We start from the raw sequence: 26,140 nt of genomic DNA on the forward strand, positions 1-26,140 counted from the left end.
AAAGTTTGGTGAAGATTTATGTATGAGTCAAGTACATGTAGTTTGTGAGCTTTGCAGTAGATTTGTGTACAAGTCAAGTAGAGTGTAAAGTCTGTTGTAGATTTGTGTATGAGTCAAGTACATGTAGTTTGTGGGCTTTGCAGTAGATTTGTGTACAAGTCAAGGAGAGTGTAAAGTTTGGTGTAGATTTGTGTATGAGTCAAGTACATGTAGTTTGTGAGCTTTGCAGTAGATTTGTGTACAAGTCAAGTAGAGTGTAAAGTTTGGTGTAGATTTATGTGTGAGTCAAGTACATGTAGTTTGTGAGCTTTGCAGTAGATTTGTGTACAAGTCAAGTAGAGTGTAAAGTTTGGTGTAGGTTTGTGTATAAATCAAGTACATGTAGTGCGTGGGATTTGCAGTAGATTTGTGTACAAGTCAAGTAGAGTGTAAAGTTTGGTGTAGATTTGTGTATGAATCAAGTACATGTAGTTTGTGAGCTTTGCAGTAGATTTGTGTACAAGTCAAGTAGAGTGTAAAGTTTGGTGTAGATTTGTGTATGAGTCAAGAACATGTAGTGCGTGGGCTTTGCAGTAGATTTGTGTACAAGTCAAGTAGAGTGTAAAGTTTGGTGTAGATTTATGTATGAGTCAAGTACATGTAGTTTGTGAGCTTTGCAGTAGATTTGTGTACAAGTCAAGTAGAGTAAAGTTTGGTGTAGATTTGTGTATGAGTCAAGTACATGTAGTTTGTGAGCTTTGCAGTAGATTTGTGTACAAGTCAAGTAGAGTGTAAAGTTTGGTGTAGATTTATGTGTGAGTCAAGTACATGTAGTTTGTGAGCTTTGCAGTAGATTTGTGTACAAGTCAAGTAGAGTGTAAAGTTTGGTGTAGGTTTGTGTATAAATCAAGTACATGTAGTGCGTGGGATTTGCAGTAGATTTGTGTACAAGTCAAGTAGAGTGTAAAGTTTGGTGTAGATTTGTGTATGAGTCAAGTACATGTAGTTTGTGAGCTTTGCAGTAGATTTGTGTACAAGTCAAGTAGAGTGTAAAGTTTGGTGTAGATTTGTGTATGAGTCAAGTACATGTAGTTTGTGAGCTTTGCAGTAGATTTGTGTACAAGTCAAGTAGAGTGTAAAGTTTGGTGTAGATTTATGTGTGAGTCAAGTACATGTAGTTTGTGAGCTTTGCAGTAGATTTGTGTACAAGTCAAGTAGAGTGTAAAGTTTGGTGTAGGTTTGTGTATAAATCAAGTACATGTAGTGCGTGGGATTTGCAGTAGATTTGTGTACAAGTCAAGTAGAGTGTAAAGTTTGGTGTAGATTTGTGTATGAGTCAAGTACATGTAGTTTGTGAGCTTTGCAGTAGATTTGTGTACAAGTCAAGTAGAGTGTAAAGTTTGGTGTAGATTTGTGTATGAGTCAAGTACATGTAGTTTGTGGGCTTTGCAGTAGATTTGTGTACAAGTCAAGTAGTGTTGTTCAAGTTGTGCTTCTGTACGAGAGAATTACATCCATTTTCCAGCTGACTAAGGTTATATTTTTGTTTTTCCTGACAGGTGTTGTGCCTACAGAAGGTGGTGTTTGAGCTAGAGACACAGACAAGTTTGAAGTTGTGTCCCTTGACCAAAGAGGCCGTGTGTCAGTGTAGGAGCGCCCCTGACCATAGGGCCCTAGCAAGACGGACAGTTATACTCAGGGGGCAGATGAAAGCCATAGACGACTGGCATTCTGTCGCCTTTCTGTGCACACCGTTGTAAGTTCTGACATGAAACTGTATGTTGTGACTTGTGCCTGTGATACCATGTACGTTCTGACAAGAAACTGTATGTTGTGACTTGTGCCTGTGATACCATGTACGTTCTGACAAGAAACTGTACGTCGTGACTTGTGCCTGTGATCCCATGTACGTTCTGACAAGAAACTGTATGTTGTGACTTGTGCCTGTGATACCATGTGCATTCTGACAGCAAACTTTATGTTGTGACTTGTGCCTGTGATACCATGTACGTTCTGACAGCAAACTGTACATCGTGATCTGTGCCTGTGATACCATGTACGTTCTGACAGCAAACTGTACATCGTGGCCTGTGCCTGTGATACCATGTACGTTCTGACAGCAAACTGTACATCGTGATCTGTGCCTGTGATACCATGTACGTTCTGACAGCAAACTGTACATCGTGGCCTGTGCCTGTGATACCATGTACGTTCTGACAGCAAACTGTACGTCGTGACTTGTGCCTGTGATACCATGTACGTTCTGACAGCAAACTGTACATCGTGATCTGTGCCTGTGATACCATGTACGTTCTGACAGCAAACTGTACATCGTGATCTGTGCCTGTGATACCATGTACGTTCTGACAGCAAACTGTACATCGTGATCTGTGCCTGTGATACCATGTACGTTCTGACAGCAAACTGTACATCGTGATCTGTGCCTGTGAGACCATGTACGTTCTGACAGCAAACTGTACATCGTGGCCTGTGCCTGTGATACCATGTACGTTCTGACAGCAAACTGTACATCGTGGCCTGTGCCTGTGATACCATGTACGTTCTGACAGCAAACTGTACATCGTGATCTGTGCCTGTGATACCATGTACGTTCTGACAGCAAACTGTACATCGTGGCCTGTGCCTGTGATACCATGTACGTTCTGACAGCAAACTGTACATCGTGATCTGTGCCTGTGATACCATGTACGTTCTGACAGCAAACTGTACATCGTGGCCTGTGCCTGTGATATATTTTGATATTCTTTGACGACATGCCATGACATAAGACAAAGTTATACATGTACAAAAAACACAAAAGCAACAATTCGCACATCGCAGGCGTCACAAATTTAAATGAGGCCTTGGATGCTTCACTGGGGGCAATCACATCTTAGCTCCAGATTATCTTAAGCTTTGTTTCGAGAATTTTGTGGGTGTGGGATGTGTTTTTGATGGCAATATCCTAGATGAGGTAGTACATGTACGTGTGTGTACAGGTTTGAACAGTGATTTTAGGCATGAACCAAAGGGCCATGAATAATGCTATATATTAGGGTTACATTTGGCCAGTATATTCTGTCAGTAATGCTACTCCAGGCAGATGAGCTGTTTAGGGAGGGGTGCAGTTGGGTCAGCAGTAATATGCATTCCGAATGATTCAGGCTGATATATCATCTGATGATTTTTGCGTTGTAACTATCACATGAGACAGATACAAGCCCTCAGTGTATCTCTGACTATGACAAGACCTATGCTGTATGTTTATTTTACCTATAAAACTGACTGGCCTAGATGACTCAGTTGGTAGAGTGTCTGCTTCATGAGCGGTAGATCCAGGGTCATTCCTGGGTAGGGTCACACTTAAGGCTGTAAAAGAGGAAGTTGTAACTTCCTCGCTTAGCGTTCAGCATTAAGGAGATAGTGCAACGACCGGTTGATCTGTATCAGTATAATGGCTCAAGTGGGGTAGCCTACTTGCCTTCCTTCAGTAAGTCATCTCAGGGAAGCAACCCTAGATAAAAAGTGATGGAAAACTGTCCTGCAGTGAGGAGTCTAAGGACTCCTTCGTCGTCATATGACTGAAAACTTATTAAGTACGAGGTTAAACCTCAAGCACTCAGTCACTCTCATAAAACTTGAACACTATTGTACAGGTGAAATTTTCTTGGCAAGATTCCCTTTGCTTTAAGTCAGTTCCTTGGTGTCGATAAGTGGCTGTAGGTGCTCTGAGTTGATGTAGTGTTATATGAAGTTTACTGGCAACAGTTTGCCTTCTACCAGTATGATAAATGTCACCCAGAACAGTGTAGAAATGTAGAATTCTAGCACTGTAACTTGCTAAAGCCACTCCCAGCTGCTCCAGATTCCCATTTCCAACAGGATATGATTTTTATTGTCAGGATTTGTGTTGTCAGGATTTGTATTGTCAGGATTTGTCTTGTCAGGATTTGTGTTGTCGGGATTTGTGTTGTCAGGATTTGTATTGTCAGGATTTGTGTTGTCAGGATTTGTATTGTCAGGATTGTATTGTCAGGATTTGTGTTGTCAGGATTTGTGTTGTCAGGATTTGTATTGTCAGGATTGTATTGTCAGGATTTATAAGTGTTTATCCTCTACACATGTGCATAATAAGCTTAGAATTCTGCCCTTATTCAAGCCCTATGTGTGTATGTATATTTCGGAATGAATGTGTCCTAAATGTATGTACCATTTGTATGCAGTATACAGTATTCAGTTTTTACCTGTTTGAGAGGAATCCATATAGTTTCTGTGTACATGTAAACTTTCTAGTCATTCTCATTGTTGTTGTTTCACAGGATAGGAAGCTTAGAAGAGATGGAAGGGTTAAGCCTGTACATCAATGATCTCAGTCTTCATGACAACAGTCGGGACATGGTGCTAGCCGGCTTCCAACATGCTTCCCAGCTGGAGTACTCCATTGACAAGGTAGTACATTATCCCCACATTGATTTTGTTCTCGCCCCCTGTAACCACTGTATTCATGTTGACATGCATGCACTAAAACCCTGGGTGAAGCTATAAAAGCACAGCAGTTGAAAGTCGCTTCAGTTGTATGTCGATGGCACCTGCTGTTTGATTGGTGCATGACTTGATGATTGTTATTAAATATGGCATTAATTTGGTGTGTATTATTATTACCAGGCATGACCTACTGGAGTATTGTGTTTAGTAGGGATCAGGATACATTTGGTTCTAGTGTTGATCACAGGAGCATGTTTTTGTCACTATTGTTTCCAGCACATGTACTTCTGGTATTGAATCAGAGAAGCATCTTTTTGTCACTATTGTTTCCAGCACATGTACTTCTGGTATTGATCAGAGGAGCATGTTTTTGTCCCTATTGCTTCCAGCACATGTACTTCTGCTATTGAATCAGAGAAGCATCTTTTTGTCACTATTGTTTCCAGCACATGTACTTCTGGTATTGAATCAGAGAAGCATGTTTTTGTCACTATTGTTTCCAGCACAATGTATTTATGTCTCATCTGTGTATGGTTGGTTAGTGGTACATTAGTAGCTGTAGGTTTCAAGGAAAATCTAACTAATGAAGACCTTTAGTCACAAAGTTGCTGTCTTTAATTTGCAATGATTCCATTTTATTGAGACTTTATTGAGGTTAGTGCTCATGGTTTGTCATCCATCCATAACATAATCAGAGGATAATCACCTTTGTGGGCCTGCTGGGCAATTAAACACTGATAACTGGTCACAAAATAAAAGGAATCAGATTACAGGGATGTTCCTTTGTAGTCGACATGTCCAGTATATCATACTAAACTTTCAACTCTAGTGAAAAGTCAGATCAATTTGTGAGATAGGACCTTTTATAGATACATCTAGTTTGGCGACTGCTCTTGATGAATATGGGCTGGCTGTGTAGTCTGTGATTAGCTTTGATGGTTTGTGTCCCAATCTCCAAACCTTCTCTGCAGATTCACTTTCTGCATGTCTTGCTCCAGCAATCTGTCTTCTTGTCAGGTCACCATTCTCCTGACAGTTGGAGCCTGTCTTTTATTATGTCAATGTCCGATTTATTATGTTGTCAGTCCTTTCACAGTACACTCTCTCTGTACGCCATAATGTGCAATATGCTTTCATTCAGCCATGAACAGTTGCTGTCTGCATAGTTTGAGCCATTTGCAGTTGTTCAGTTGCTGTGCCTTTCATCATTGCCCCATTTGATGGACTTGGGAACCCCATTTAAGGGGATCGGTGCATATTTCCTTTGCTGGTACAGCCGTCATGTGAGACTGGAGATATTGCTCTCTTCATGTAACCCTCCAATACTACAATATGCTCTGGAGTTTTGTCATCTCTTCCACAATATGGCAACATTTTTAAGTTGGTAGAAAAATCTAAACAACTTCAGTTTTTTTAATTTCTGCCTGATTTCTTTCTCACAGTGGCAAGGATTTGTTTATTATTAGAAGTCCATTAGAGGTAGTAGGTGATGATTAAAAAATTCTTTTCAGACAGCTTTTCTTGTCATTTTTCTACAAAGCTGCAAAAGCTGTTTGAAATCTAGTAGTAAAATTGTTGGGGATGTTGTCTGTTGTAGTTTAATTTGATTTGAAGGTTGTTGTTCTAGGTCTTTAATAGTTTGGGGGGTGGCCTCTGTGGCTCAGTTGGTTAGCGCGCTAGCACAGCGTAACGACCCAGGAGCCTCTCACCTATGCGGTCGTTGTGAGATCAAGTCCAGCTCATGCTGGCCTCCCTTTCCGGCTGTACATGGGAAGGCATACAGCAACCTGCGGATGGTTGTGGGTTTCCACCAGGCCGTGCCTGGTTTCCTCCCACCATAATGCTGGCGGCTGTCATATGAAGTGAAATATTCTTGAGTACGGCGTAAAACACCAATCAAATATATGAATAAATAAATATATTCTGCTACTAGTTTGTCTATATTTGTAATTGTTTGAGATATAGTCACAAAACTACTTTTAGGGTTTTGAAGCTTCTTAATTTCAATAGGTCACTGGTTCCAGTATGGTCAAAAAAGGCCACCTTAGAGTCCAAACTTTCAAATGCATTCTACTTGGTTGAAAAAATTATAAAAATATGAATATAACTATTTTTTGTGGACAGTGTTTAATAATCTTTCCTCTGACATATATTAATGTTCGTGTTTTCTTTAAGAATTTTAGTTGAGTTGTACTCACACTTGCTGTCAAATTTGTCAAGTGATGAACAAATATTTCGATTCTCCTTGACCGATGGGACTGATACTACATGTGCTGATAAGCTAAAAATAGAACCATCTTTCACATCACAAAATTTTTGAAACAAAGCAAGTGTAAAGTCTAGTTCACTAAAATCAAAAATACACTTTACGTGTATATTGTACATGTACTCCACATAATGTACAATCAATACAACAAACCAAGGATTGTCGTCAAAGGGTCCATGGTCACTGTGTAGGTCATTGGTGGTGAAATAAGTGGTTCATGATGTTGTTTATAAAGTTGAACATCCCTTTAAAACCACTTGTACAGTCTGTTAGTAACTTGCCAAAGTTTGGTGATTTACTTCTTTGTCTTGGTGTGTTGCGTTAAACAAACACTAGATACCACTTCACCTAGCCGAGAACGCGCCCCAGGGATTTGACAAGGTACGAGGCTATCTTTAATTTACTCATGACTGCTCTCAAGTTTGTCTGATATTGGCTCTGTTTCCATGATATATATTTTTTATACATATATTGGCTGTTTGTGAAGAGAACAAATGCATTGATGTGAATTCCCAGAGCTCATAAGAAACAATTTTCTTTGGGCATTTCTTCCATGGAGCCATATTCTTTGTTCTTCTCAGTGTTATCTGGAATTGGAGAGTGTTGCTGGTAAGTCAATCCTCAGTTTGGTATTTTCCGTTCTCAAGTGTGATATCAGTTTACTGTATTACCCATGATGTCCTGTCCCATGTAGACCAGGCCATGTGCTCCACCGTGGCGGTGTACATGCTGTGGTGCCCTGTGTAGACCATGCCACGAGCTCCACCGTGGCAGTGTACATGCTGTGCTGCCCTGTGTAGACCAGGCCACGTGCTCCACCGCAGCGGTGTACATGCTATGCTGCCCTGTGCAGACCAGGCCATGAGCTCCACTGTGGTGCTGTAAATGCTGTTCTGGCCTGTGTAGACCAAGCCACGTGCTCCACCGTGGTGGTGTACATGCTGTGCTGTCCCATATAGACCAGGCCACGTGCTTTACTGTGGCATTGTACATGCTGTGCTGTGCCATGTAGACCAGGCCATGTGCTCCACCGTGGCAGTGTACATGCTGTGCTGCCTTGTGTAGACCAGGCCACGTGCTCCACCGTGGCAGTGTACATGCTGTGCTGCCTTGTGTAGACCAGGCCACGTGCTCCACTGTGGTGGTGTACATGCTGTACTGCCCTGTGTAGACCAGGCCACGTGCTCCACCGTGGCGGTGTACATGCTGTACTGCCCTGTGTAGACCAGGCCACGTGCTCCACCGTGGCAGTGTACATGCTGTGCTGCCCTGTGTAGACCAGGCCATGTGCTCCACCGTTGCGGTGTACATGCTATGGTGTCCCATGTAGACTAGGCCACGTGCTCCACCATGGCGGTGTACATGCTGTGCTGCCCTGTCTAGACCAGGCCATGTGCTCCACCATGACGGTGTACATGCTGTACTGCCCTGTGTAGACCAGGCCATGTGCTCCACTGTGGTGCTGTAAATGCTGTTCTGGCCTGTGTAGACCAAGCCACGTGCTCCACCGTGGTGGTGTACATGCTGTGCTGTCCCATATAGACCAGGCCACGTGCTTTACTGTGGCATTGTACATGCTGTACTGCCTTGTGTAGACCAGGCCATGTGCTCCACCGTGGCAGTGTACATGCTGTACTGCCCTGTGTAGACCAGGCCATGTGCTCCACCGTGGCGGTGTACATGCTGTACTGCCCTGTGTAGACCAGGCCACGTGCTCCACCGTGGCAGTGTACATGCTGTGCTGCCTTGTGTAGACCAGGCCACGTGCTCCACCGCAGCGGTGTACATGCTATGCTGCCCTGTGCAGACCAGGCCATGAGCTCCACTGTGGTGCTGTAAATGCTGTTCTGGCCTGTGTAGACCAAGCCACGTGCTCCACCGTGACGGTGTACATGCTGTGCTGCCCTGTGTAGACCAGGCCACGAGCTCCACTATGGCGGTGTACATGCTATGCTGTCCCATGTAGACCAGGCCATGTGCTCCACCGTGGTGGTGTACATGCTGTGCTGTCCCATGTAGACCAGGCCATGTGCTCCACCGTTGCGGTGTACATGCTGTGGTGCCCTGTCTAGACCAGGCCATGTGCTCCACCGCGGCAGTGTACATGCTGTGCTGCCCTGTGTAGACCAGGCCACGTGCTCCACCACGGCAGTGTACATGCTGTACTGCCCTGTGTAGACCAGGCCATGTGCTCCACCGCAGCGGTGTCCATGCTGTGCTGCCCTGTGTAGACCAGGCCATGTGCTCCACCGCAGCGGTGTACATGCTGTGCTGCCCTGTGTAGACCAGGCCATGTGCTCCACCGTTGCGGTGTCCATGCTGTGGTGCCCTGTGTAGACCAGGCCACGTGCTCCACCACGGCAGTGTACATGCTGTACTGCCCTGTGTAGACCAGGCCACGTGCTCCACCTTGGCCGTGTACATGCTGTGCTGCCCTGTGTAGACCTGGCCATGTGCTCCTCCGTTGCGAGGTACATGCTGTGCTGCCCTGTCTAGACCAGGCCACGAGCTCCACCGTGGCAGTGTACATGCTGTACTGCCCTGTGTAGACCAGGCCACGTGCTCCACCTTGGCCGTGTACATGCTGTGGTGCCCTGTGTAGACCTGGCCATGTGCTCCACCGTTGCGAGGTACATGCTGTGCTGCCCTGTCTAGACCAGGCCACGAGCTCCACCATGGCGGTGTACATGCTGTACTGCCCTGTGTAGACCAGGCCATGTGCTCCACCGTGGCGGTGTACATGCTGTACTGCCCTGTCTAGACCAGGCCACGTGCTCCACCGTTGTGAGGTACATGCTGTTGGGCATGCTGAACCATGGAGCTCTGATCACAATACTGAAATCACTCATGGACAGTTGATGGGATGGCTTTTATGACTTCAGACTCCCTGAGAAGCTTTGACTGTTTCCTTGTGTATTCTGACAAATTGCTATCACTTACGCTGAGTATTCGCTTTGTGAAGCTGTTACCGCAGACAAATGGTTCTGGTTTTTGTGTGTGATGATCAACATTGCCCATCATGCCAGATCACTATAGCTACATTCATCAGATAGTTGAAGCAAGCCTCTCTCACACATGATTAGGGATGCCGTGGGAGAGCAATCACTCTACCCATTACCTATTTCTGACTTAGGAAAAACCAGCATCATTGACTTTACTGAATATGATATGTTTGCTTTTTTAAAAAATACTGTAACCTTATGGTTGAGAAAAGAATCTTTCATGTAGCAGACATTTCGTCAATAAAACTTATGTGTTCTGGAAAATGCTGATATTCCTTTGCAGTTATGGCTTTGGGTGATGGCTTCTCAGCTGGTCAATTCCACCATTATGTTTCTTTTAGCCGACCAGCTGTGGATATGCTTTAAGATCCTTTTGTGCTCCAGGCCTTTTTATTGTAATCATACTGCCGAATCATTTGTTGGCTTGTGGACTGGATTAAAATACAAATGAAGAATGATGGAGCAACTATCAAAAGGACTGGTTAGTTCCTTGAACCTGGAAAATGGCCCACAAGTGTTGAGTTAAGCCTCTGAGCAGCATCTGAGTCTCAGAACAGTTTCTTAGTTTGCTCAGGATAGTCTGTGATATATAGTTAGTAATACACTTGAGGCCATGTTACCATTTACATCAGGTTTGTAGCTACCTTTTGTAGGTTACAACACTGTACTGTAACACAACACCTGTCACCCTGGGCGTTGTTGGTCTCTGAAGCACATGTCAGTGTTGTTATACAACCCCATACTTGCATGTCTGCTAGGTGTTTGTTTTTTTTAGTCATGCACACATTTTTTTTAGTCATGCGCACATTTGTTCCAGCCGATATCTAAATGCTAAATGATCTGTGATATACAAAATGCTTGCTTATGCTTGCGGTGTTCAACAGTATATCTTCACTTGAATAAAAAAAATTCTTCACTTGAATAAAAGTTATGAGGTGTATTGGTTGAGGAGACCAGAGTGCCTGGAATAAACCACAGCCCTGTGCCAGGTACCTGACACACCTCCTGACTTACTGGCTGCAAGAAGACCCTAAATGCTTTAAGGCACTCAACCAGTGAGGCTCCCCAGTTAATTTTGGATCAGGCTGTATATCTAGTTGGTTTGGCAATAATGCCAAAAAATAATGAATAAAATGAAAATGCAAACAAGTTGTAGAGCTTGTGTTTTCACCATTTTGGCATTTATGATACTGGTGTGCCAGTTATATAGCAAGTGCAAACCGTTCATCAGGCAGCAAGCTTGATAGCATGTTAATATTGCTTTGTTTACCTTCTCAGCAGGTTATGCTGTTCTGTTGTACCCCCACACTGGTTATGCTGTACTGTTGTATCTCTACACTGGTTATGCTGTACTGTTGTATCTCTACACTGGTTATGCTGTGCTGTTGTATCTCCACACTGGTTATGCTGTACTGTTGTATCTCCACACTGGTTATGCTGTACTGTTGTATCTCCACACAAGTTATGCTGTACTGTTGTATCTCCACATGGGTTATGCTATACTGCTGTATCTCTACACTGGTTATGTTGTATCTCTACACTGGTTATGCTGTACTGTTGTACCCCCACATTGGTTATGCTGTACTGTTGTATTGGTTATTGGTGTAAAGTGACAAATGTTTGTGTCAGGTGTAAATTGACAAATGTCTTTGTCAGGTGTAATGTCACAAATGTCTGTGTCAGGTGTCAAGTGACAAATGTCTGTGTCAGGTGTAAAGTGACAAATGTCTTTATCAGGTGTAAAGTGATAGATGTTTGTGTCAGGTGTAAAATGACATATGTCTGTGTCATGTGTAAAGTATGTAATCCTGTGTGAATTTCAAGTCCAATTCATGATAGCTTCCTCTCCGGCCATACATGGGAAGGTCTGTCAGGAACCTGCAGATGGTTGTTGGTTTCCTATTTTTGTGTACGGCATAGATCGCCAATCAAATAAATGAATAAATTAACCCTGTCTACTAGGGAAGGATTGAGTAGGTACTTCTGCCTTGAACTTTAAGTAATAGACAGATTGTGATCAGTTGGTATCACCATGATGCATCGAATATTTGAGCTTCTCACAAATGTTCATCCTATTTATGTAGTAAAGGAAAATTAAAAGCCATCCGAAATGTACTTGCACAATGTACAGTGTACATGTAGGCCGGGATAGTAGTTTTTCTAGCAATTATTATTATCCATAACTACCTGCCTTATTAGTCTTAAACTCTGAACTGTCCATGCTTCCAAGAGCACCAATTTACACATGTACTGTACTTTTACTTTTAAGTCGATAATTGTAAAGTTGTTTGTAAAACACTTTATGACTTTAGAAAATATTTAGAAAAGTACTAATAAAATAAATAAAAATGGTCAGTTTGCCATGGACTGCTGCATTGATATTTACTTCCTAGTTGTAACGATGTAATAACTAAGTCTGTGTTTTCTCTACCGTCTCTATGCATGTTCTTGAAAAAACACAGTACACATAATTCTTTCATTTGTATGAAACTTGTGTGAGATTGTTTATGATATCGCTTGTAATTTTTTAATGAAAATCAAGATTTCTTTTTTTTTGTGATCAGTAGTTTTGTCTTGAGTACCTCTGTTTGTTTTCTCTGTTGCAGCAAATGGAAAAAAGCAAGCTAATAGCGGAAAACTTACACAAGCTGGATCTGTGGAAGCAGAAAAGTGAATCACTGCTGTATGCAATGATACCAAAGTCCATTGCCGTGCGGTTAAAAAATGGAGTTGACCCTGTGGACACCTGTGAGGTAAGAACCTGAAAACAGGGTTGATGCAGTGGACACCTATAAAATAAGAAGCTGAGAACAGGTTGGACCCTATGGACACCTGTGAGGTAAGAAGCTGAGAACAGGATGGACCCTGTGGACACCTGTGAGTAAGAACCTGAGAACAGGATGGACCCTGTGGACACCTGTGAGTAAGAACCAGAGAACAGGATGGACCCTGTGGACACCTGTGAGGTAAGAACCTGAGAACAGGATGGACCCTGTGGACACCTGTGAGTAAGAACCTGAGAACAGGATGGACCCTATGGACACCTGTGAGGTAAGAACCTGAGAACAGGATGGACCCTGTGGACACCTGAGAACAGGATTGACCCTGTGGACACCTGGGAGGTAAGAACCTGAGAACAGGATGGACCCTGTGGACACCTGGGAGGTAAAAACCTGAGAATGGGATGGACCCTGTGGACACTTGTGAGTAAGAACCTGAGAGCAGAATGGACCCTGTGGACACCTGGGAGGTAAGACCCTGAGAACAGGATGGACCCTGTGGACACCTGTGAGGTAAAAACCTGAGAATAGGATGGACCCTGTGGATACTTTTTAGATAAGAACCTGAGAACAGGATGGACCCTTTGAAGTAAGAACATGAGACCCAGGTGGACCTTGTGGACACCTGAGAGGTAAGAACCTGAGACCCGAGTGGACGCAGTGGACACTTGTGAGGTAAGAACATGAGACCTGGGTAGACCCTGTGGATGCCTGTGAAGTAAGAACATGAGACCCGGGTGGACTTAATTTTACATGTACATATGTTATTTGAGAAGAGTTTTATAGTTGTATATATTATATAGGGTCAACTGGGTTAATACTCTGTATATATAGAGACACTACATCATATGTAACATATTCTTGTTGTGGAGTGGGAGCTACATTTGTACATAAGTGTGATGTAAACCTCTAGACAGCTTGTTAAATATCTAGGACAGAATTCAAACCTCAAGTCAGTGAGGGTTAACTCTCTGATAAATATGTCAAGTTATTAATACTGAAGGTAGCACTTTGCCTGGTGAGTATGTAAGCAAAAGAAACCGTGTAGTTATCCAACAGGGAAAGCTGAAACGGAAGTGGTCTGTGTTTGTCTTGGCTATACATCAAAATTAGCATGGATGTTTTGGCGCCCCTTGAGCAACCACGTTCTTTAATCATTATTCACCAGTCATCAGTTGTACAAATTCTTGCAGATCTGCAGCTCTCCATTTCTTCTTTTTCTATGACTGTTGTCAACCTGATTAATCCTCAAGATCTCTAGGAGATGATTGCAAATGTTTTTCCCCATATAAATGCTTCAAGTAAGATATGCTCTAATACTTAATTAAATTAGGGTCCTCATTTATCTTGTGCATTAGGCAGCACTCTTCTGTTTATAGATGGAATTGGCATTGGGGTAGAAGTGCAGGCTCACGTATCTGTGTCATAAAGAAGACAACTCTAGTTTAAGTTTCTGTTGATAATCAAGTTAATGTAAAGAGCCATATTACTTGTCAAAATTTAGAATTCACAGAAAAAAAATTCATAGTGAATAACGCTTTCACAAACTGAAGTGTCTCTAATGCATTGATTCAAAGCTGCATAAATGTGAAGGGTAGTCTGTATTTGGGTATGAACATTTATTTTATTATTGTTGCTGTATGTATTGGATGTATTTTCTTGTTATTTGGTAGACATTTGACCAAGTGACCATCCTGTTCAGCTACATCATTGGGTTCATGGACATCTGTGTGAATGTCAGTGCTTTAAAGGTCGTCGAGTGCATCAATAAGGTCTTTACCCTCTTTGATCTTATTGTGGATAAATACAATGCCTTTAAGGTAAGTACAATGTAGGTAGCCAGCCATGGTCTAGTGGTTAAATGTGCTGACTTTCCAATTGCTAGAGCTCAGGAGGTATATGCAGGTGTAAGCCATACCCTGTACAGGGGATTTGTCGGTTTCCCTGCTGTCACAGCTTTTGAGGCTTTTTTCTAATGCATGTTGAAGACCCAAAATATAGTACATTGGTGTACATCACATATGGGGAAATTGGTCATTAAGGGCTCAGGAGTTACAGGTTCAAACCCGGTCCCTTTGGTGCTTTCATTGAGCATACAAGTTTCCCCACTCTCGCTGTCTTTGGGGCCTTCAGGGGCACTTTGGTTTCCCTGTTCTCGCTGCCTTTGGGGCCTTTAGGGGCACTGCAGTTTCCCTGCTCTCGTTGCCTTTGGGGCCTTCATTGGGCACAACAGCTTCCCCACACTTGCTGCCTTTGGGGCATTCAGGGGCACTGTGGTTTCCTTACTCTCACTGCCTGTAGGGCCTTCATAGGGCACACCTGTTTCCCCACTCTTGCTGCCTTTGGGGCCTTCAGGGGCACTCCAGTTTCCCTGCTCTCACTCTCTGTAGGGCCTTCATTGAGCACACCAGTTTTCCCACTCTTGCTGCTTTGGGGCCTTCAGGGGCACTCCAGTTTCCCTGCTCTCACTGCCTTTGGGGCCGTTGTGGGCACTCCAGTTTCCCCGCTCTCATTGCTTGTAGGGCCTTCAGAGGCACTGCAGTTCCCCCGCTCCCATGGCCTTTAGCATGTTTAGTGTTAGGGATGTCATAGATGGCCAAAGCAAGGCCAGCTGGCCTATATAATCTGGGAATTGGAGTCCTTTTGGAGATGGAGGAAATACACTGCAGTATTAATTCGAACCAACAGTGGATGATGATGCAGTTCGAATTGATGACACTGACATCTCTGACCACAGTCGTAATGGTAATATGGACTGATATAAGTTATTTGCCTCTGCTAGCTTCAAAGGTAAACATCATTCATTTACCTGAGAGTTTCTAAATTCATGCGTATATGTAATGATAACTGTTATTGCTAGTATTTCAAATAGCCTCTGCCTATATAGTTGTGTACTTCATGAATACTGCGTGGATGTCAGTGTCCGTGTACATAGATTTTATGGTATGTTATAACCTTGGTGTGTAGGTGCCAGATTGGAAAGTGTGTAGACATGCCAGCTTGGAAAGTGTGTAGACATGCCAGCTTGGAAAGTGTGTAGACATGCCAGCTTGGAAAGTGTGTAGACGTGCCAGCTTGGAAAGTGTGTAGACGTGCCAGCTTGGAAAGTGTGTAGACATTCCAGCAATGTTTTGTGTGTGTTGCAGTCTGTGAGGTTGATAGGATTGGAAGGAGAATTAAACCTGTATATCTACACCTTCCTCAGTGTCAGATCATCTGGAAACATAAAAAACTAACTCTTAGTCCTTCGATAACCTGTTTTTACAATCATATGTAGAACAGCAATCCATTTTGGATGAAATTCAATAAGCGTGTTGTCACTCTTGTAACTTTTTAACACTGAGCTACATGTATATGGCCAAGCCCTCACATTTTGTCAAGGTTGGTCCTGTATGACGTTGGTAGACGAAGAATCTTGGCAGAAAATATGCATAAAATCAGCCTCATTGTTTTGTGATTTTATTACTCATTATTACGATTAATGTACCATTTCTGAGTATTTTTTAAATCTCAAATTAACAATACACAAGGGGGTCTCTAATTATGGATAGATACTAAATCTGGATATTAATCCTTAAATGTTACATACGTGCTGATGTCTGGGTATGTTGTTTGCAAATTGTAAATGACTTCAAGCGAAACAAAGCTGATGACATGTACGTATAAAAATCGACAACAACTTGTGGAGACATTGTAGGTAAGAGTAGACAAGAGTAGAAGTTTCTCGTCAAAAACTCATTAAAAAAAGCAGTTTTAGTATAAATTCAGACCAGATTCTTCTTGTGACAAGTACTGTTTTGAGGACTAATCAGTAGTCTGCTTGTCTTTTTCACTGTTTGACATTCAGGTAGAGACTCTGGGTGACGCTGTATACATGGTGGCAGGAGGCGTACCTGATAGGACACCTGACCATGCGCTGAACGTGGCCGGCTTAGCCCTGGAGCTGCTGAGTAAAGCCACACAGATGACCAACCCACACACCAAACAGAAACTCAACATCAGAATAGGTGAGTTGGGGGGTAGGGAAGGTGGCCAACCCACATACCAAACAGAAACACAAACATCAGAATAGGTGAGTTGGGGGGGGGGGGGGGGATTAGGGAAGATGACCAACCCACACACCAAACAGAAACTCAACATCACAATAGGTGAGTTGGGGGAGGGGGATAGGGAAGGTGACCAACCCACATACCAAACAGAAACACAAACATCAGAATAGGTGAGTTGGGGGTTAGGGAAGGTGACCAACCCACATACCAAACAGAAACTCAATATCACAATAGGTGAGTTGGGGGGAGGGGGCGATAGGGAAGGTGACCAGCCCACACACCAAACAGGAACTCAACATCACAATAGGTGAGTTGGGGGGAGGGTGGAGGGGTAGGGAAGGTGGCCAACCCACATACCAAACAGAAACTCAACATCAGAATAGGTGAGTTGGGGGGTAGGGAAGGTGACCAACCCACATACCAAACAGAAACTCAACATCAGAATAGGTGAGTTGGGGGGAGGGTGGAGGGGTAGGGAAGGTGGCCAACCCACATACCAAACAGAAACTCAACATCAGAATAGGTGAGTTGGGGGGTAGGGAAGGTGACCAACCCACATACCAAACAGAAACTCAATATCAGAATAGGTGAGTTGGGGTAGGGGGGTAGGGAAGGTGACCAACCCACATACCAAACAGAAACACAAACATCAGAATAGGTGAGTTGGGGGGTAGAGAAGGTGACCAACCCACATACCAAACAGAAATTCAACATCAGAATAGGTGAGTTGGGGGGTAGGGAAGGTGGCCAACCCACACACCAAACAGAAACTCAACATCACAATAGGTGAGTTGGGGAGTAGGGAAGGTGACCAACCCACACACCAAACAGAAACTCAACATCAGAATAGGTGAGTTGGGGGTAGGGAAGGTGGCCAACCCACACACCAAACAGAAACTCAATATCACAATAGGTGAGTTGGGGGGAGGGGGGCGATAGGGAAGGTGACCAACCCACATACCAAACAGAAACACAAACATCAGAATAGGTGAGTTGGGGGTTAGGGAAGGTGACCAACCCACATACCAAACAGAAACTCAATATCACAATAGGTGAGTTGGGGGGAGTGGGGGGCGATAGGGAAGGTGACCAGCCCACATACCAAACAGAAACTCAACATCAGAATAGGTGAGTTGGGGGGTAGGGAAGGTGACCAACCCACACACCAAACGGAAACTCAATATCAGAATAGGTGAGTTGGGGGGAGGGGGGGGCGATAGGGAAGGTGACCAACCCACACACCAAACAGAAACTCAACATCAGAATAGGTGACTTGGGGGGTAGGGAAGGTGACCAACCCACACACCAAACGGAAACTCAATATCAGAATAGGTGAGTTGGGGGGTAGAGAAGGTGGCCAACCCACACACCAAACAGAAACTCAACATCAGAATAGGTGAGTTGGGGGTTAGGGAAGGTGACCAACCCACATACCAAACGGAAACTCAATATCAGAATAGGTGAGTTGGGGGGAGCGGGGCGATAGGGAAGGTGACCAGCCCACACACCAAACAGAAACTCAACATCATAATAGGTGTTGGGGGGTAGGGAAGGTGACCAACCCCCACACCAAACAGAAACTCAACATCAGAATAGGTGAGTCGGGGGGTAGGGAAGGTGACCAACCCACACACCAAACAGAAACTCAACATCACAATAGGTGAGTTGGGGGGTAGGGAAGGTGACCAACCCACACACCAAACAGAAACTAAACATCACAATAGGTGAGTTGGGGGGTAGGGGAGGTGACCAACCCACACACCAAACCCACAATGCTTTTTTTTTGTGTGTGTGTTTTTTTGGGTAAAAGTCTTTTTAAAATGTGGATAAAAACTGCTACCAAATTGGGATGAAACAAATGTATGAAACAGCTCTGTATCATATCTAATATTGTCTCATGGATGAGTTGGCTTCAGAGTTCATATTGGACATTTCTCATATTTCACTACTCACATATATATCATGCACAAAATAAAAATTGAAAGATATGTGTAGGTTCAAATTGAAAAATAAAAGTATAGATATATAAAGTTGAAATTTGCTGAAAAGTATGTATGTATTTGTGATGAAAATAGAGTTGGGTATGAGAGATTTCCAGTCATCACCCTGCGAATGAGCGAATGAGAGTTATCCCCCCTTGACCAAATCTGTTTACCCAGGTTGTAATGCATAATTGTAACCAATACTAGTATTCCCTGTAAAACAGACTTATTGTAGACATTTTGTATTTTCATGTTAACCTCAGTGTATTTTCATCACATATTGATGTTGTTAGATGTATAATGTGAGATTATGCTGTTTTTCAGGTATGCACACAGGTGGTGTAGTGGGAGGGGTGGTGGGCAAGAGGATGCCTCAGTACTGCCTGTTTGGTGATGCTGTCAATACAGCTTCTCGTATGCAAACCAACAGTGAGGTGAGTTGACAGCTAAGGAAATGTGAGAGCTGCGATATCTGGGTGACAGGGAGCTGTTCACATCACTCAGTCTCATCACTCGCTGACCATATTACCTGTTACAAGGCTATCTAGAGCTTTTGTCATGATTTATCATCTGCCACCATGTTTTGTGTGGAGAATTTCTCCCCTTCCTCAGACTTAAGGACTTCTGTTATAATATTTCATTTCTATACTGTAGTTGTGAAGTGAATGATGAAAATTGGTATGTTGGCTAAAATAATGCAGAACTGGACATTTTTATGGAAAAATACGCATTTCTGGTATGTTTTTTTTATTTCATATATGTGACAGTATAAACCGGTGGAACTGTTTCATACATGTCATGTCAAAGTTGAAGGTCAAGGTTACTGAAATGTCTCTCATGGGCTGAAATCTGTTTACCAAGTTTCTAAGTAAATGATTATTTCAAATTTCGTGAATCTTACTGTATATGATCTCTACACTAAGGTTGCGAACGAAATAACTGTTAACAACCATAGGTCTGAAGGCCTGTTCACAATTTTCTGTACAGTAGATTTCTGCTTCATTTCAGAGTGGCAGAATACATATCAGTGAGCCGTGCCACAGGTGTTTGAAGGGATCAGACTTTGTCACCGTTTTCAGGGGCCATATAAATATTAAGGTGAGAATTTACCCAATATTCATACTAAATTGGGGGAATTACAGCAGTGGTTCATGACTAATCAGATCATGTTTACATTCAAATTCAAGATTTGTTGCTTTCTGGGATTGAAATTTGTAATGGCAACATACATGTGTCATTGACATTTGTATCCTCAGCAAGTCTGAATCTTGTATCTGGCGCTGAGCTGAACTTTCCATTACTGGAAACAAGGTCGTACATGTATGAAGCTGTTAAGTAGCGAACATTAAAAAAGACACATTGTCACTAGTTGCCCTGCAGATAGACACTCTGGGGTACTGATTAATCTATTGTTCGCTACTTAACAGCTTTATACTGGTATGACCTTATTCCCAGCAACTGTTTATCCATATATTACGCCATGTAACTAAACCACTGCCTGTTTCGACGTGTACGTAACATGTTCCTTAGTTACTTGTAACACATATCCTATATAAAGACCTTTGTAGACATCCATATTCATATTCCTTGAAAATAAAATGATGTTTGAAACTGCAGTTGGAATATAACAGAATGTAGAAAATTAAGAAGGCGTTTTATTATTTTTTCCTATATATATATATATATATATATATATATATATATATATAAAGTAGCGTGTATTTTAGTATGGGTCTGGTTAACAGGGTCTAAGCACCTGGAGCCAGCTGTCATAAATTTAAATATAAGTGTTATCTTAATGCAAGATGTGGTTAAGACCAGGCTGAATTTCCAGTACACTTTTGGACAACTTGGCCCTGTGCATTGAACCAGATACTACATTAGGACCAAGCAGTGATATTATGGTACAGTGAGATCTGAGACACATCATCTGTGTAACACCTCTACCAGTAAATAAACCAACATCAACATCCAGTCTAAGTATTAGAATAGTTGTTTATATTATCGTGTTCTGGATATAACACACATAAATGTTGTCAGCTGACCCTAATCTAGTCAGTGCTACACATTTATGTATTGTCCTGAAGTCTTAATGCAATTAGATAAAATATGACACCTATCAAATTCCAAAAACTAGTTCGGTGAAATGAAGTCCCGTCTACAGGTAACTATCACAAAATTTGTTTTCCCTGTGCCATATCTATATATTTAATTGACTTGAGTGTAAAACCAGCCTGTGGCCTTTTCACATTTGGGGTTAGTAAAGGTTTGTTGGTCAGAGTGGAAGGTAGTCTGTATTTGGAGTGAACTTGGCCATACAGCCATCTATAGTACATGGACAATAAACCTCTGTGGCTTAACCTATTGGTGCAGGCCGGCCATATCGATCTTCACGAACTAGATTTTCTTCTTCATATTCATCCTCTTCATCATCATAGTCTTCATCTTCATCGTCATAGTCCTCATCTTCATCGTCTTCCTCTCCGTTCTCCTCCCCCTCAACAGAGAGAGCCACCTTAGGCTTGAGCTTCATCTCTGTTCGCCTCATGGAATAGGCGTAGTCGTTCTTCCAGTGGTACCACGTGACTCCCGTGATGAGTCCGTCTGGGGCGATGTTGGCCTGTCCCCCTGGGTGGTACAGCCCGTTGAGGGAGGAGAAGCCGCAGGCTCTGAACCACCAGCCGGACTGATCCTTCTGGGCACAGTTCCCATACCAGGCATCCTGGTCTTTGTCATACGTACTAAACTTCATGTCATTGTGGTAAAAGTTAAATGCGTCGCCTGCATCGCCGTGGTAGTCTTGGGCAGTCAGTTTGAAGCCATCTGACTCACTGGACACTTTAAACTTGTCGTAATAGGCGGAAGCTTGACTGCCTTCCCAGTCCCAGATGTCCACACGCAGCGTGTAGGAGGTTTTAGATGTCATGTCATGTAGGTGCTGATTGCCCAGCCAATACTCAGTGTTTGTGTTGCCGAAACCAAATGTGTACTCGTTCCAGTTACGTGTGAAGTTGATGGATCCATCAATACGTCTCTGGACGATGGTCCACCCGCCACCATCCGTCTCCATGTCACACCAGACATTGACGATGGCCTCACTGCTCAGCCTGATGGGGTACACACCACTGATGTTAATACCACTCTTGTGTAGCTCATAGCAATCTGGTAACCAGAAACAATGACACAATGTGAGATCGGCCTTATAGTTGCCACACAGCAAAACGTTGATAGCATTGCTCTGTGTGGTTAGTGCAAGGTACTGAACAGTAAGCTCCAGACCATGTTAAAGCTTGTGGTAGTACACAGCAGCCAGATGCTATCGCAGCTGTGCAGTACAGCGGTTTCTTGGCTGCACCGGAAGGTAGTCAGTGTTAAACTGTGAGGTAGCGTAATAGTGATCGGCAGCTGCACCATACTGCCCATTTTCCAGACCTCTCTCAGCAGTACTGCATATTCCAGTGCCATGTGGTTAAATGACACATTTATACACGTAGTGAAGAATATAAAGTTCATATCTCTTAACAGAATCTGACAAAAAAGAGGGAAAACCTACTGCACCATGTAGAGTATACCCACAGAATTATACTGTGACTTGGTCTCCATGCCATATACATATATGTACATGGGCTGTGAGCCGAGAAAATGTTACAATATGTTGAACTAAATTCTGTATGAGAATACATTTCATGTTTGGTCTTTTGTTGCTCTGCACCTACCTCGGCTCATTGGTATGCCCTTCAGACCAGGGAAACTTTTCACTTTTGCTCTTGGGTCATCCACAATGACAGCTGACTTTCTAAAACCAGTCTTCATCCGTCTTTCAACCATCTGTAGTAGACTGAAAGAGAGAGAGTATATCAACATCTGCCATTTGCTGACAAATCCATCAGGGGTGAAATTAGTGTGCTCATTTTAATCTCTCAGATATAGAGTGTATTAACAATGCTTGCTATTTGCTGACAAATCTCTCAGATGTAGAGTGTATTAACAAAGCTTGCTATTTGCTGACAAATCTGTATTAATATCTCAGATATAGAGTGTATTAACAAAGCCTGCTATTTGCTGACATCCATCAGGGGTAAAATTGGTGTGTTCATATTAATCTCTCAGATGTAGAGTTTATTAACAAAGCTTGCTATTTGCTGACATCCATCAGGGGTGAAATTGGTGTGTTCATATTAATCTCTCAGATGTAGAGTTTATTAACAAAGCTTGCTATTTGCTGACATCCATCAGGGGTGAAATTGGTGTGTTCGTATTAATCTCTCAGATGTAGAGTTTATTAACAAAGCTTGCTATTTGCTGACATCCATCAGGGGTGAAATTGGTGTGCTCATATTAATCTCTCAGATATAGAGTGTATTAACAAAGCTTGCTATTTGCTGACATCCATCAGGGGTGAAATTGGTGTGCTCATATTAATCTCTCAGATGTAGAGTGTATTAACAAAGCTTGCTATTTGCTGACATCCATCAGGGGTGAAATTGGTGTGCTCATATTAATCTCTCAGATGTAGAGTGTATTAACAAAGCTTGCTATTTGCTGACATCCATCAGGGGTGAAATTGGTGTGCTCATATTAATCTCTCAGATGTAGAGTTTATTAACAAAGCTTGCTATTTGCTGACAAATCCATCAGGGATGAAATGCATGTGCTCATTATTCTATCAGGTAAAGGGGTTATATCTTTTAGCAGGATACTTTTAGATCATTTTGAAGCATTTCTTGGAATACAAAGATATACTGTGACTATATGTAATTATCCAGAGCACCAAATCAACTGAGGTTTTTCAGAGCATAAGTGAAAGTCAGCATGGATTTGGTCATATAAAATGTGAGTTATAATGATTGAAAGTGTGGTATGCACTAGGACTTCTCACCCAATGATTTCATTGTACTGGGAATCCCTGAGCCTCTTGTCCTGTCCCAGCTCTGTCTGTAACTTCTCTAGCACCATACACTGGTGTTCATTCTGTAGGGGTACAGTCAGGCGGCGGAACTCCAGGCTGTTACAGATGCTGTCTGCCTGGGGGTTGACTGGCCCCACCCAGACTGCCAGCAGACAGGTCAGTGCTGGGAGCAGCGAGTGGACACACTCCCTCATAGTGTCCTGCAAAGAGGGGGAGGATAGAGGAAAGCTAAGAGTACAAGCATTTGACTGCGCAGTAAGTGGCATGGATGAGTACTGTAACGCTCTTGTGTGACGACATCACAGCAAGCTGCACAAGCCCGTTCACAGGGCATTTTCCCATTGGAAGTGCACTCCTCAGTTAGAATACAACTAAAGGCTTTCCATTAAAGTTGTCCACATTTGTTATGTGAAGATCTGTCTCAGTTCTTCCAGGCATACGGCATGAGTCTCATCCTCATCAGTGAAGATTGATTTAAGATTGATTGATCCGTGTTTAGAATCTAATCTCAGGTGAAGATGGCAAATTGGCACAGCTTTGTGGCCTAGTTTACCTAATTTTGCAGTTACTGTCCTTTGCTGTTATTTTATGAATCATGATATGACAGTATTCTTTATTTTCACCTCATGATCTAAAATTAATAATTATTTAGAATAAATTGAATTACATGTAAGTTTTGGTTAAGGTATGGTTAAAATTTGGTTGGTGACCGACCATACATGTAACAAATTCATTAAACATCATCACAATTAAATGAAGGAATTGTTATCTGCAAGCCATTTGTTATGTAGTTGAACTCTATAAGATGGCTTTGAGAGAGGGGGGAATCCGTCCTGCAATAAGGAGGCACATTACGTGTACTCTAAGGATATCTTCGTCATATGACTGAAAAATTGTTAAGTACAATGTTAAACCCCAAGCACTCACTCACTCACTCACTCACTCAATTTCTAGTGAAAAGTATGTTCCCCTTGTGTCTAGGGTTCCGTTATTTGCCTTCTTTTGTTAATAACAATTAAGGAAAGTGATTTATTATTGTGGAGGTAAATATTTGACCAAAGTTTAATGTGTTACAAAATTTCGTGGCAGTTATCATTCAGTTATCTAGTTTTCTCCAGTTGGCTTGCTTAGCACATTTTTATATGCGCTGGAAAAAGTATCTGTATCTTTAAAATAGTTGCAATTGGGGAACTGAACTCCACTTGTAGAGTAAGCAATTTGTAAAACTGTCCGGAATGAATTAATTCCAGATGCCACTATATGTCATTTCATATGGTAAGTTAAGGGTTTGTAGAACTGGAAGCATTTGTCAGCTGAGCCTGTAGCGAGAATGCCATGTTCATTGACATCTCCAGTTTCAAGAACATTCTTCCGTTTGGAGACAGATTGGCTGTTTGATTAGGAAAGTATTCAGTATTTCAAACTAAACATTCATTCAAAAGCACATATGGATTCAGGTTTGCTGGCGTAAATATGCATCCTAAATCAGTGTTTGGAAGTCCTAGAACCATTTGATCATATGCATAATTCAAAAGATAGAGGCTTTTTTATGGATATTTGGAAAAGTGGAGTGTTTTCTTCTTGATATCAAGGTGACGGATAAGCCGACATTGGCCCTTACAACTACATGGAAATACCATTTGTACAGGAAACCTTCTTGCCGTTTGGTGCTTTTGTTGGCTTGTGTTTGGTGTGGAACCAATTACACTCTGGCAGCCTTGTGTCAGTATGGCACAAACAGTTGCCAGTATCAGGTGATCAATATTAATAAAAGACAAACGCTCTTACCTGTTTGGGAGAGTTAGGTGTTCACCATAGTCCTCTGTCTCCCTGCCTCGGTCTCTCTGTGTTTCCTCACAGGCTGTGAGATGATGCTTAGCTCCTTGGGCCTTTGATAAAAACTTTGCTGTTTGGGAACAAAAGAAGGCAGCTCTTGTTACTAGCTGCTTAAGCAGACCCAGTCCTCTCAAAGAGTTACCAGATGTGCATGGCGCAGGACCATTCTTCTGCTAACTGTTGTACATCACATACTATCACAATGCTGGTCCAGCGCCAGCCAGTATGTGTGGCGTACTGTGGGTCACAGGCCTGCCCCAGTTTCCCTGGGGACACAGACCCAGTATACAGCCTATCCACAGCACCTTCCCCATGTCCCCATCCATGACCATCCTGGGGCCAGCACATGTGCTTACAGAACCACCACCCCACAGGAATTCTACCCTGTGTGTACTCAGGTGCCTTCAGTCAGTCTCTCCTTCCAAACTCTGTTTAAATCATAGCAAAACAACAAGAAATATAAACATACAGTCTTGTGGTTTTACTACTCTACTCTTTGTCATTGCTAGGAGTTTACTGCGCATTTGCCAGTGTATGGTATTGCTTTTTTTTGACTACTTAAAATCTGATGAAAATCATTAACAAGGAAGTTAGAAAAACATAACTCAAATTCATTAAAATAATTTTCTTTTGAAAGTCTAGGAACCACACATCTTTGTGTATTGTTCTGACTATGTCTTTTATGTGAATAATACTACTGGTGCTTCTAAACTACATGCTGATCTGGCCTAGCTTTTTTTTCCTTTATTATAGTATTTCACTAGGATTGAACACACTACTCAGGAATATTTCACTTGTCTGATGATGGACTTGAACTCACAGGGACCGATGACACTACAGTGGCAACAAGAC

General features: G+C 42.6%; 2 protein-coding genes across 2 annotated transcripts in view; one reads left to right on the plus strand and one right to left on the minus strand.

Annotated features, from left to right (window-relative positions):
* Positions 1–26,140, plus strand: part of LOC135468136 (soluble guanylate cyclase 88E-like) — a 99,894-nt gene that overhangs the window by 69,025 nt on the left and 4,729 nt on the right. Inside the window, 7 exon segments of the mRNA XM_064746218.1 lie at positions 1,539–1,735; positions 4,299–4,428; positions 12,339–12,485; positions 14,186–14,332; positions 16,360–16,519; positions 18,868–18,977; positions 19,552–19,641. Of these exon segments, the coding sequence (XP_064602288.1) occupies positions 1,539–1,735; positions 4,299–4,428; positions 12,339–12,485; positions 14,186–14,332; positions 16,360–16,519; positions 18,868–18,977; positions 19,552–19,641 (981 nt within the window).
* On the minus strand, positions 20,521–25,423 carry LOC135468347 (microfibril-associated glycoprotein 4-like). The gene is made up of 4 exons (XM_064746546.1): positions 25,241–25,423; positions 23,423–23,652; positions 22,260–22,381; positions 20,521–21,705 (listed from the first exon to the last, which is right to left on the minus strand). The coding sequence occupies exons 2-4, from the start codon at positions 23,644–23,646 to the stop codon at positions 20,900–20,902; spliced, it is 1,152 nt and encodes a 383-aa protein (XP_064602616.1). The 5' UTR covers positions 23,647–23,652; positions 25,241–25,423; the 3' UTR covers positions 20,521–20,899.

This window comes from Liolophura sinensis, chromosome 6 (genome assembly GCF_032854445.1).
Source record: "Liolophura sinensis isolate JHLJ2023 chromosome 6, CUHK_Ljap_v2, whole genome shotgun sequence".
NCBI lineage: Eukaryota > Metazoa > Mollusca > Polyplacophora > Chitonida > Chitonidae > Liolophura > Liolophura sinensis.

Coding starts and splice junctions, on each gene's coding strand:
- LOC135468347 (XM_064746546.1), bottom strand. CDS start 23,646: ATGAGGGAGTGTGTCCACTCGCTGCTCCCAGCACTGACCTGTCTGCTG. Junction 22,382..23,422: donor CAGTACAATGAAATCATTGG/GTGAGAAGTCCT, acceptor TCTCTCTTTCAG/TCTACTACAGATGGTTGAAA. Junction 21,706..22,259: donor GGGCATACCAATGAGCCGAG/GTAGGTGCAGAG, acceptor TCTGGTTACCAG/ATTGCTATGAGCTACACAAG.